Source organism: Mercenaria mercenaria, unplaced genomic scaffold, assembly GCF_021730395.1.
Source record: "Mercenaria mercenaria strain notata unplaced genomic scaffold, MADL_Memer_1 contig_2094, whole genome shotgun sequence".
Classification (NCBI taxonomy): Eukaryota; Metazoa; Mollusca; class Bivalvia; order Venerida; family Veneridae; genus Mercenaria; species Mercenaria mercenaria.
In genome coordinates this window covers 40,812-53,031 of record NW_026460130.1, presented here as the reverse complement: position 1 = coordinate 53,031, position 12,220 = coordinate 40,812, and the positions used below count along the sequence as shown (strand labels likewise).

At 35.2% G+C, this 12,220-nt stretch overlaps 1 protein-coding gene across 2 annotated transcripts; it reads left to right on the top strand.

The window, feature by feature from the left end:
* Positions 1 to 1,108: 1,108 nt before the first annotated feature.
* LOC128552161 (uncharacterized) lies at positions 1,109 to 12,031 on the top strand. 2 transcript variants are annotated; one of them, XM_053533182.1, is made up of 6 exons: positions 1,109 to 1,278; positions 3,347 to 3,443; positions 7,970 to 8,004; positions 9,217 to 9,250; positions 10,495 to 10,695; positions 11,209 to 12,025. In XM_053533182.1, the coding sequence occupies exons 2-6, from the start codon at positions 3,350 to 3,352 to the stop codon at positions 11,433 to 11,435; spliced, it is 591 nt and encodes a 196-aa protein (XP_053389157.1). In that variant the 5' UTR covers positions 1,109 to 1,278; positions 3,347 to 3,349; the 3' UTR covers positions 11,436 to 12,025. The 2 variants fall into 2 exon arrangements, with proteins under 2 accessions (XP_053389157.1, XP_053389156.1); XM_053533181.1 differs by lacking the exons at positions 1,109 to 1,278; positions 3,347 to 3,443 and adding an exon at positions 4,117 to 4,336 and having other exon boundaries at positions 11,209 to 12,031.
* Positions 12,032 to 12,220: the final 189 nt, after the last annotated feature.

The following is a 12,220-nucleotide window of genomic DNA, read 5'->3' as shown; positions in this document are numbered from 1 at the left end:
GAAAAATGTTCTGTATGTGATAGAGGCTGTATTTTTCAATTGAGGTTCATGAAATTTGGTCAGAATGATTACCTTGATCAAATTTAGGTCAAGTTTGAATGTAGGTTATTTTGGCACAAAAACTAGGTCAAATGGAAGAAAATACTTGTTTACACTTAAGAGACCACAGTTTTGGTCCAAACTTAATAAAAATTGGTCAGAATACTTGTTCTCATAAAATCACTAGGTCAAACATGTTTACACTGTTATGGTGTGTTTCTCAGGTGAGCGACCTATGGCCATCTTGGCCCTCTTGTTTACTTATTATCGTATTATACACATATTTAGGTAAAATATGACAATATATTATCATGCCATCGAATTCCCACATTCAAAATGGCCGCCATTTGGACGGCTGGAACAACGGAAAACTTGAACGTATTTCCACAGGACCCTCGAGTTCGAGCCATGGCAGTTTGACTGTACCTGTAAATACCTTCTCATTTACCACTCGACTTGGTGTGTAGCACCATTGTAAGATCCTTTGTTCATTTTTTCGAATGAGGGTGGGGGCGCTTTGTCCCTTTTTGGAGCCACCAGAGCTGAAAAAGATAATGTCCGCTTCCGAATGTTTTAAAACGGGACGTTTAGCCAGTTTTAAAGGCCGCTAGAGCTTTTCATGGACTAACTTTAGAAAGCGTTAACACTTTCGCAGTTTTGCGACGTGTTTGAGAAACTAACTGAGAAGTTATTGCAGACGCTTTTTGCATAGGAAAGCACTTTGGAGTTCTTTATCGTATGAAAATCAATCCAGTAATAAGGAAAATGCAGGAAAATTTCTACCTGAATCGGGACATTTTCTCCGTGTGTACGATATCCAAATGTCACCTGAGTTGGCCACACTGCTTTAATGTTGAATGACCTTAATTTTCAGCAAAATGTCATTTCAGCATTAAAATACAAAATACCAAGACCGTCTTGTTACATTCATTTGACATTTCTAGTTCATAAAGACAGCTCATAATTAAGACATGCTCTGATTATCAGTCAAGTCTCAGTAACCCGTTTCTTTTGCCACAAAGTATATATTTATCAGTTTGTATTTGAATACAATATGTGCGAAGCTTAATTGGTTTTGAGTTATAAACTTACATGGTGTGTTTTTCTCTTTCATTCCAAACTAAATACGTTTCCGCAAACGATCATATTTTTTAACAAAACAAACAGTGCAATATTTAATGTTATCATCATTTTAAAGATGTTTAGATATGATGAGATTGTATAACTGTTCAAAAACAGGTAAGTTTGTGTTTAGATATTGTTCGATGTCACATTTTAGGACATGGTGACTTTTCCAGCCTTTGATGTTGGTGGATGTCTCAAGACATTATTTCATTATGGGCAAGTACCTTTTAGGACCACCGACCTTCCGTAAGCACGCTAGATGGTCTCCTTACAGAATTCTACAACCCAAGCGAGGTTTCGAAGAAAGGGACTTTAACCACTCAGCCACGGAGGCCCCGTGATAACTGGGAAGTTTTAATACATATTGCAATAAGCGACTTAGGTGTCCAAAATTCAAATAAATTATAAGATGGCGCGTATTGACCCATTCAAGTAGCTAATCAAATACATTTGAAGTATTATTTTTATCAACAATTTATATCGTAAAGATACCCATTGTTTTTATACACCGGTGAAACGGGACGTATTATGGGAACACCTACGGCGACAAGCGTCCACAGAAGCTATTCGCTCTTCTTATCCAATGTTCACCAAACATAATTTTGTCAGCTCTCCTAATTTGAACATTTTTTTCAACGTTCACCAAACTTGGTCACAATGTTTATGGGCACAAGTTAAAGCATAGCCAAAGTTCCTTCTCGGGCACATCTATATAAATGTATAATGATCATCTTGTAAACTTTGTGTTGCAATGGCTGTTTTAAATATTGGTCATCAGTGTGTGGAACCCCAGGATCGGACACAAGGACAAGGCCATACTACCTTATTGGCATTCCTTATTTTCCCGTTTAATCCGACAGTCAGTGGCGCAGTCGTTAGCAGTTTTGAACAATGCCAGCGATCCTGGTTCGATTTCCAGACCTGGATCGATTCCCGGTTGCGGCTGATATCCCAACTAGTGTTCAGCGCTGAGTGATTTACTTTAATTGGTACTGTTCCCAGCAGTATTGGTCTAGACTGGATGCTGGGGAGGTAAATATGACGCCAGCCGTGAGTTCGGCTGCTCCATCTAAAGAGAAGGAACAATAACATGTCAGGCAAGTTTGATAATCAACTGAACCTCGAATTACCCGAAATTGGTAGCGTCTGATTAATGAGCCGTTCTTAGAAAATGTTCACCAAACTGTATCACAATGTTTTAAGTAGTGCGATAACCAGCCGGATATTCGTAGTCGCTCTGGAGTTATGACCCTTGAATTATTCGAAATCGAGAAAATTAGTAATTTGGCTACTCAATAAGGAAAGTATTTTAGTGGTCAAAAGTCATTTGTTGTAACAGTTGATATAATGTAGCAATTTGGCTCTCCTGTTTCCTAATGGGGAAAATGTATATGTTGTGATGGTTTAGCATGTTAACAGTTACGTTCTGCCGTCTGACTGTAGGTAAAATTTTAATCAATTCAAAATTTAGCAAGATTTAGTTTGATTAAGTGCAGATAATTTTTGAAATATTAAACAGTTACACATTACAAATCAAACATCATAACTTATGTTATAGTAAAAATCAGGAAAAGCATTTTAATCAAGAAAACATGTACATTTTATGTTTATTTACTAAAGACCGATTGTCTTTGTATTTCACGTACTATTAAGATATTCGAATATTAAAAAGTGTCTTATTTCAAAGAAAGTATATATAAAACTATAAAAATGAACCTGCTAACCTCCGAAAATTAAGTTACACAGTTAGTGTATGATGGGGAGGTAAATATCACCTTGGCCAAGTCCATAGACCTCGATATTCACCAATATTATACAAAGTGTTTTATAATGGCTACTGCACTTAAAAACAACAGTGTGGTTAATACCTCAGATTATAGGAAAAACATTTTCGAAATGTAATGAGGCTGCTGATTGGATTGTGCGTTTAAAAGAAACCAGTAATGATTGGCTGTTGTTTGACATCTATAATTGGTACAGCTCGTAAGTTTGTTTACATGACTTACTATATCACATTTTGCGGTTAAAATCACTTTCTATGAATCCGGGAAAAGAGAATTTAAAGTAATTCTATGAGCTTACCGTAAGATAAAACTGAAGGATATATCTTTAAAATTTCAAACTTAAATTAATATAGTGATGTAAATTATTTATAATCAAGAGACATTATTTTTCTTTTCAGATCATGTTGAAAATTTTGTTTCGATTTTGGTTCTTCGTAAGATATTTGTTTTGGAGGACGATGCAGTATTTTCATCCACTCCCCTTAGCATGTCCCGGTAAGTTGAAATCTTGAAGTATCTAGCAAATATCCTCACATAATTCGAAAAATGTTTGAAAGATCCAGAATTTTATCAACGTAAATACAAACACAGTAGACTAATTCCTGAATTGTTAAGCTAGAACGAGTTATGTCACTGGTCTTGTTTCGAAAATATTAGATTCTGGTTGGCTAATTACACCTTTTCATAATGGATCCTTTTGAATGGAATACGAAAACAAGTAAAGAGTAATAGACTCGGACTGTTCATGTGGGGTATTGAAATGTGAACACGTACCCTGTTTCGTACCCTACCAGCGGTTAGTTTGATGGCAAAAGGCTTCATGGAAAAAATAGATGAATGTGGATGGATGGTTGGCCGTTCCCGTTCTAACCCAAATCCGGCAAAGTGCATTTTTGCCGGTTATGCTAAAGCAGTAAAGATTGGGCATTCATGAGATTCTTGTTCGAATATTGAAATGACTACTCCCTCAATTTAGCAGTTTAAAAAACAAAAACGTAAAGCTGACGACTTCTGTGACAATCAATTATAAGTTGGGTTGTCGCTGAGATAACTAGCTTTGGCATTTATCAGACAGGGAACATAGAACTCGGTTGTTAAAACAATACAATGAATCTAGGTTACATGTAAATTTATCTAAAAGATACGTAGAAGATACAGTTATCAGCAAAGTGTTTCGATCGTTTTGATATGATTATATTATCAGCAATTCTATTTTTGATTGTAAATGTATACAATCATGTGATTTTACCTAACGTTTCAAATTAATCAGTATTTCATGATATACTCTTTTCTGTATTCTTTGGATAGTTATATAAATTGTGTGGATTATATATTAGTGATGTGTCTGTTTTGTTTGAAATATTGTTGTCCATGTATGAACTTTGCAGGTAACTATATAGTTACACAAATTCTAACGGCTACTGACATGTTCTTCTCTAGGTACACCTGCCATTTCGGACAGAACCCATTTTCTGCTTAGTCGAAGCTAGTGAGGCATGACATAGATGATATAAACTTATGTAAAAGGCGGGGGTATTTATATAACAAACAGACTATCTGACCATCTTCTATAATTATGTAATTCAATTTACATCATTAATTTACGTAAAGAACACCCAATCTGTTTACAAAATAGAGAAACACTTATGATGTTTGTTTTGGGCTTAACGCCGTTTTCAACAGCACTTCACTTATGTAACGGCGGGCAGTTAACGTAAAAAGTGTTCCTGGATTCTGTAGCAGTACAAACATGTTCTCCGCAAGTAACTGCCAACTTCCCCCAATAAATCAGAGGTGGAGGACGAATGATTTCAGACAGAATGTCTTTTATCAAATCGTCACGGAGAACATACGCCTTGCTCAGGGCTCCAACTCACGACCAAGAGATCCGTAGATTTGCGTTCTCCCTATTGAGTTAAGCGGGCGGGCAAAACACCTAAGAAGAGCGGGTAACTTTAAACTTCTGCAGCGCTCGAGGTCGACAACTTACGTGGAAACTAGCCAGTATGCAAAAACTTTTCCCTTTGCACTTAATTACCGTAATAGAAGTACAAATTCAATAATATTGGTCGTATCACTTAAATATGCCCAACAAGTTGTCAGCAATGTCCGCACTTGAAAAGTGCATACAAAAGCAGCTTTGAACGGAAATTAAGCTGTGCTCATGTTCCAGTGAAATAAAGATAAAAGAGATCGAAGGGTAGATTTCAAGTTTCAATACGGTAACTTGTGAGATAAAAATTTGTCAACGACGCGTTAACGTTATTACAGTAAAGCTAGTAGGTAGTTTGTAGTTGAACATTCGAATATAGCCGACTACATACTAGTTGCCAGTAACTGTTTTTTATTCAAAATCTATTGGAAAGTTACATTTTAAACTTATCAGTTAAAAGGAATTGGGCTTTCTTACGCGCGAATATCCAATCTGCGTCACTGGCGCCAGATCAGAAAGAAAATGCCTCTGTACATGTTATACCCTACCCCTAGGTATTCTATAAGAACCATGGTCATGAACGGGAAAATTTACTAACCCGTTTCAATCGCCCATTTCATACTTAAAACACGCGGTTCGGTAAATCTGTACTATGGATATCAAACAAGTTGTAATTTATGTTCCATTGTGTACCGGTCACATTTCTTCAATACATCTTATCTTACAAAAACAACGCGTAGTTATAGTTATTTCAACGTTACACAAAAAAAAACTTGCTTGACCTTCCCTGGTGAAGTTCCGTTCTAGATTACAAAACCATTCTGATTGGCTGTTGTAAAAATGTATGTCAATCGTCATTTTAATACACGTGTTCGCTAAAATGTGAAAATGCAGCATAAATGTGCAAAATTAATAAAATAAACAGAACAGATGCAGACCAATGTACGATTTCAAATTAAAGATCATATACAAGATGAATTTCATTCATTTATTTTAAATTCTGTTTGTGTTTGTTTACATTTCGCAAAACGTGTGCACACTGCCGTGACCTCTAGACCGAATGTTCATTAGGGAAGGTAAAGCAAGTTTTTTCTGTAACGTTGACGAAAGCATAAAATATGTTGATAATCTCAGCAGTATGGAATATTGAAACAAGGTGACTGGTGCACGATGGAAGATAAATTATCGCTTGTTCAATATACTAGGTATCCATTCACCGAACTGAGCGTTGAAGTTGAGAAATTTATGATTGAAACGGGTTAGTATATTTTCCCGTTCATGACTATGGTTCTTATAGAATACATAGGGGTAGGGTGTAACATGTACAGAGGCATTTTCTTTCTGATCTGGTACCAGTGGGTTTTCCGGGCAGCGTGGTTGCTACATAAACATTTATATTGATTTCTCTTCTAAATATATTAAAACAATTATTCCAATGCAGTTTGTAGCTCACCTGTCACTTCGTGACAGGGTGAGCTGTTGTGTTCGTCCGTCTATTGGTAAGTAGTAAGTTATTTGACCTTTTTTTTCAGAAAATCTGTTTTTCGTTTGAAAATAATAAAATCATTCAATTTAACGTTTGGTCTGTTTTTGAATATTAGTACTTAACCGTTTAAATGCACTCGGCAGTCGTCATAAGGAGCAGGAGAGCGAGTTGCAAATTCGCCACACGTTTCGGAAAATCTTTTTTTCCAGACATAAAAAGATAAGAGCATTCAACTTAACATTAATTTTTTCTGACATATGAATAATCAGGAGAGTCAGTTGCCAATTTGCGTTCGAATAACCAACTGCCAACTGTTTACCGAGTTATGGCTGCGCACTTGTAATTGATACAGTGTGATTGAATTAAATGTTTAACCATTCTGTTATGTAATTTGGATTCTGAAACGTCTTTTATATAAAATAGTATTAATGTAGTCGCACACTTTCCCGTCACCTGTATGGTGCCAAATGATATGTCGGAATAACGTCAAATTTCCGTATTTTAACGGAAATGTGCGTTGATTGATTCATATAAGAATTAACGTTAATATTTAATTGAAGGATATTTAAATGAAAAATAAACAGGGTAATATCTTTAAAGTAAAAGATCTCTGAAACGACAAAATCATCAACTATCGGCGGCTACGTTCTAACCGTTGCATCACAACTCACAGCGAGGAAATTGCAAGTTTTTCCCAAAATAAAACGACGTAATGGATATAAAGAAATAGCACATAATTTATCGTTTTAACTTCTTGAAGGCTTTGCCTTTAGAATCACAAGATTCTTTGGGGATTGGTAGGCATCAGCTCTACATAAATTCATATAAAGGGATGCCTTTGAACTGAACGAAATAATTTAATTTTTATATCTATTTGGTAAAAAAAAGAGCAAATCTCTCTATTTGTGAGCATAGTTTCAAATAAACTATACTTAAAAAGTAAATCAATGTACGTTGAAAAAAAAATCTCTCACTCCATGATAGTAAAGTCGTCACTTTTAGATGCTCGCATTTATTTTGGAAAAAGTCATTACTTGATCAAAAATCAATATGTTGCAGTGCAAATTCAAATTAGCAGGTGATAATTTGTAATTGTATACTAAATGAATTTAATTGTCCAGTCGTAGTTTCCCAAAATAATGTAACATAGTTTTATAAGGAAAGAAAAAAGGCCACTTCTCAGATGAAAAAAAAAAATCAGTTCTGACAATATAGCAACGCCACCGCCCCCACCCCCCTAACCCTCCCCCGAGAAAATATTTCAGAGAATCTATGGGTGTGTGCATGATAGTTATACGCCTAAAAGTACATAGACAATGTTAAACGTAAATCAAACTAATTCGGTCAAAACAAACAAAGAACTAACAATGATATATGAATAAAATACTCAAACTGTGAATAGTTAAACTACTGATACCACGACAATCAATAAAATAGTTTATAAGTTGTTAAATAATTTATCTGTTAAGATCATAGAAGTTATCTTGACAACACTTCTCTAAAGGATGGTGCTTGCTTTATATAGAACAAACACGATCGCATGGAAATAAATATTAATTCTGCAGGACTGTGTTTTAGTTATACGGCTATTTCATTTTTCAGGTAAGAACGAAAGACAAAAACTACTTCCGAAACAGGTATGTAAGTTTAACCATGATAATATGAATGAGATTCATATTTTGAATTGTTTCGTAATTGTGCTGTCGCTTGTTTCTTATACATTTGTAATATAAAATACCCTTTATTTATCTCATATATAAGCTCAAATTTAAGATATACATGCGTGATGTTCCCTTGTAATAAAACTGGACATACAGTTCAATTTCGTTCGCTTGAACTCGCAAGCCTCGCCGTAGAAATGTTGTCGTTCCATCGGTAGTTTGCATCAAATGATAAATATGACAAAACTTAGAGAAGTATCTGTACTGCATGTCGTATATTAGTAATTAAGTATTCTATCACATGATAGCTTTATGCTTATTCCAAAATCACAACATTAATTAAATAGCAATAGTGTAGTTAGATGTCTTTAGGTAGAATGCAACAGTCTAAAAATAGATCGTGTGAGAGACAGTTGTGCATTGCAAAATTCTACCAGTGTTGTGAGCGAATAAAACCGTATCATACATGTAGGTTCATGGAAAGTAAAATGTTTGCAAATGTCATATTGTCAATGATTGAGATTCGACCACGCTTTTTATTGATTGAGCGAAAAGCGTTTCGTGGTTGTAACACTGATAATATAATCGTCGGGACCGAAGGTAAGACTTCCAGCCATCCGTCTTCGAGCGATCCGAGGTTGAAAATACGTGCCATAAAGGTATTTTGCTGTGACCAGACGAAGGGGAGATATTCGGGCGATACGAGTTCTAGTAAACAAAGTTAGACTAATCTGATAGGTTAATATACGGCTGTTGCTTTTCTTCTTATCATAATGGCATTCCTTGTGCAATAAAGCCTTGGGGGGCATAGTGAATCTAGATGTGCCATTGTGATCAGAAGAAACTCCTCAGCCCTTTATTGACTTTTTTATTATGTAATATTTCTATCTGACGTCACGTCAGAATGTGCTGACCGGAAGAATATCAGTTGAGCAAGTCAAAAGATTTTGTAATTGTTACGTAATTTTCTACTATTTATAGTAAGCTATATAAAAATACGTTTTACAAATCAAGAGATTTACGTCACATGTTAAATCAGTAAGAGCAATAAAATTATATCAGACTATCATTTCACTAAACGCAGAGTATCTCGTATATTAACCGACCTTTGTCGGATCAACAGTTTTTTGACTACATTTACAAACAGTTTTACAGTCCATTAATTGCTATATGCTTATGTTTTTACAGCATTCCAAAAGCGGATGTCCTATTGCAGCTGAAGGTAAGCGAATTTGATCTTTAAGTCCATGTCAGGATAAGTGGATATTGATGTTACCATTGCACTTCCATTTCTTTTCATTGACAAAACTAATGTCATCAGTAAACAAAATGTATATGATAATTTCCAGAAAAAAAATCGCGGATATTTTGATCTTGCCTAAATGCTTACAGAATCAACAAGTGTCTTTTACTATTCTTTTGGAGGTTTTGTACGGTAAATAAGAATGATCGGAAAAAGTGCCAGGACTGAACCAACATAGTAATAACATTTAGATTTTTATACGCCCAAAGGAACGTATTATGTTATACCCCCGGTGTCCGTCTGTCAGTCCGTCTGTTAGCAATTTCATGTCCGCTCTTGAACCCCTTGAAGGATTTCAAAGAAACTTGACACAAATGTTCACCACACCAAGACAACGTGCAGAGCGCATGTTATGGATGTCTCACTTCAAGGTCAAGGTTACACTTAGGGTCAAAGTTTATATCAGATTGTTTCGTGTCCGCTCTGCAACTCTTTAATTGCTTGAAGGATTTCAAAGAAACTTGCGCAAATGTTTACCACACCGAGACGACGTGCAGAGCGGTATTTCGGGTGACTCATTTCAAGGTCAAGGTCACACTTAGTGGTCAAAGGTCATACAAGAATTTGCTTTGTGTATTACTCTGCATTGCAGTGCTCTTGTTTTTATTTGGCAGATCCCTTGTCTGTTCACTTACAATAAAACTTTGAATTACTTCCCTTTTATGTTACTATAAATAGCTTATTTTAAAGGGTTTTTTTATTATTGGCCGTAGGGAAAAACCGATACCACTTTTCTGTTGTACAACATGGATGGTAACTCCAATTGTTAGGTGTATTTTGACATACCTCTACCTGGTAAGGATTTTTCTGTGGACTTAGATTTTTTTTTTTTTTTTTTTAGAATTTCTTCCCTTTGATGTTCCTGTCCTTTGGACTTCAACAGTCAAGTTCTTCAATGTGTGCTCCCATCCTGTGATGTAACCCTTTGGGCGTATATTGCCCCGCTTGGCGGAGTTCTTGTTAAAAGCCGCTTATAGCAGTAACGATCATGCTGCATTAGAACTGTATTACAGCCTTCTTACTAAATAGCCAACATATATTCTATATATATAATTCTATATCTATGTGTATGAATCCGCACTTCTTCTTTTACTGGATTTTTTTTATTTACTAACGTATTTCCTCAATAAAATTGATTGTTTTTGTTGTTTGTTTTTTTTCAGTTAGTATATGTGACATATGGAATACCACACGGACACAGACGTTTGCAAAACAACTTCAAATGTTTTTGAAAACAGAGATGATTTCTGTGAAAAGAACATACAGACAGGAAACTGCTTCTAAATCAATACCTTGCGTAGTTCTTTGCCTGCGACAGTCAAGACTTATGCCCGATGTGGCTTATTCTCTTACAGATGTTGAAGGTATTTAGGGACAGAACTGCATTGTTAATTAGACTAAATATTGTAAGAAGAAACTGTTAAACGGGGACAAAACTTGTTGCAACTTCCAGTTTCCGTATTTATGAAACGTATTGACACCACAGCAATGGTTAACAATCCATTTTTTTAGATTAAGATAAAAGCTATCAGCCTATCCTCAATCACTTCTGAGTCCGCGTCTTGAAAAGAAATGCTTGTTTCATTCATGAAAGTGAAATCGTGACCAAAGTGTTACTCAAGATTGAACGCCGAAAATTTCCACTTTAATTGACAATTTCTTTAAAAAAATATCCAGTCACGAATTGTAAACAGGCCGATGGCCTTAATGACAATTCATAGATTTTATTTTCTTGAAATGTGTCAGTTCTAGATTTCTTAGATTCAAATAGATTAGTTTAATGAATTTATCTCTGCAAATAAATCAGATAAATTAAAATTAAAGTAAACCTAACTATTACAATTATTGTAGCAATTAATAACTATTATTTATTTCAGAAAAATGTTACAGACACATTATATTGGTGCTTATGCATTTCAAGGCCGACGATAAAATTGAACAAGCCGTCGATCTGCAGAAAAGCTCAAGAGTGTATCTAAACATGACAATACTTGACTGTTTTTTACAAGAAACCCTATCTAATATAGGTGAAATGAACAAAAGAATTCTGGAAGCAATATTAACAATTGGATTTCAGCAACAGAAGATGCATACTAAACACTGAACACAGCAAAAATATATAAAAATGACATCAAATTCATGTTAAGGAGGTCGTATACCTTAACATTTGTATATGTGCATGTCCAGCCAGAAGCTAATGTAAGGATTTACGACAATGTTTGCGACTAAATAAATGTATTTATTCTTCTGAAACTGTCTCTGGCCTGATGCTGAATGGTTAAATAATGCTGAAATAATAAACAAATTACCGTAAAAGTGCTACAAAACACTTTGCGTTAATATGACGTCATCGGCGTCATGACGTTACGTGTCAGTTACCCCACAAAATTAAAAGTACGTAATTCAGATTTTTTATTTGAGCTTTGAGACAGCCATTATTTGCCGAAGTATTTCGTGAGTCTTTCGCTTTGAATAATGATAAATAATTTGTGGCTTTTATTACTTACGCGGAATGTAAGAAAATGTATTTGGGTGCAAAAAAACAAAGACAAATATCAAACAGGGAATGCCACGTACCAATAACGCAGCCTCTCCAAAACGAAACCCACAGCACGCAGACGCGTGCACCACAAACGCACACACACACACACACATACACGCGCACACACACAAAAGATACTTCTCATCTTGACAAAGGCCAATAGTTTAGAACGAATAGCAATATGCAAGGCTACTTATTGCGGCTATTTTCAAATAACACTTGGGCAGTTTGATTTGTAATACCTTGTTTTCGTTTCTGTTGATAATTTGATAATCATATACAAAAACGTAACTCTAAAATTGATCATATTTCAGTAGTAAGTAGAGATAACTTAGATTAAATTAATA

Excerpts from the sequence above, each read along its gene's own strand:
- LOC128552161 (XM_053533181.1), top strand. The coding sequence starts at position 4,225 with ATGATATACTCTTTTCTGTATTCTTTGGATAGTTATATAAATTGTGTG. Across the intron at positions 4,337-7,969 it reads TCCATGTATGAACTTTGCAG|GTAAGAACGAAAGACAAAAA; the intron begins GTAACTATATAG and ends TTCATTTTTCAG. Across the intron at positions 10,696-11,208 it reads TTCTCTTACAGATGTTGAAG|AAAAATGTTACAGACACATT; the intron begins GTATTTAGGGAC and ends TATTTATTTCAG.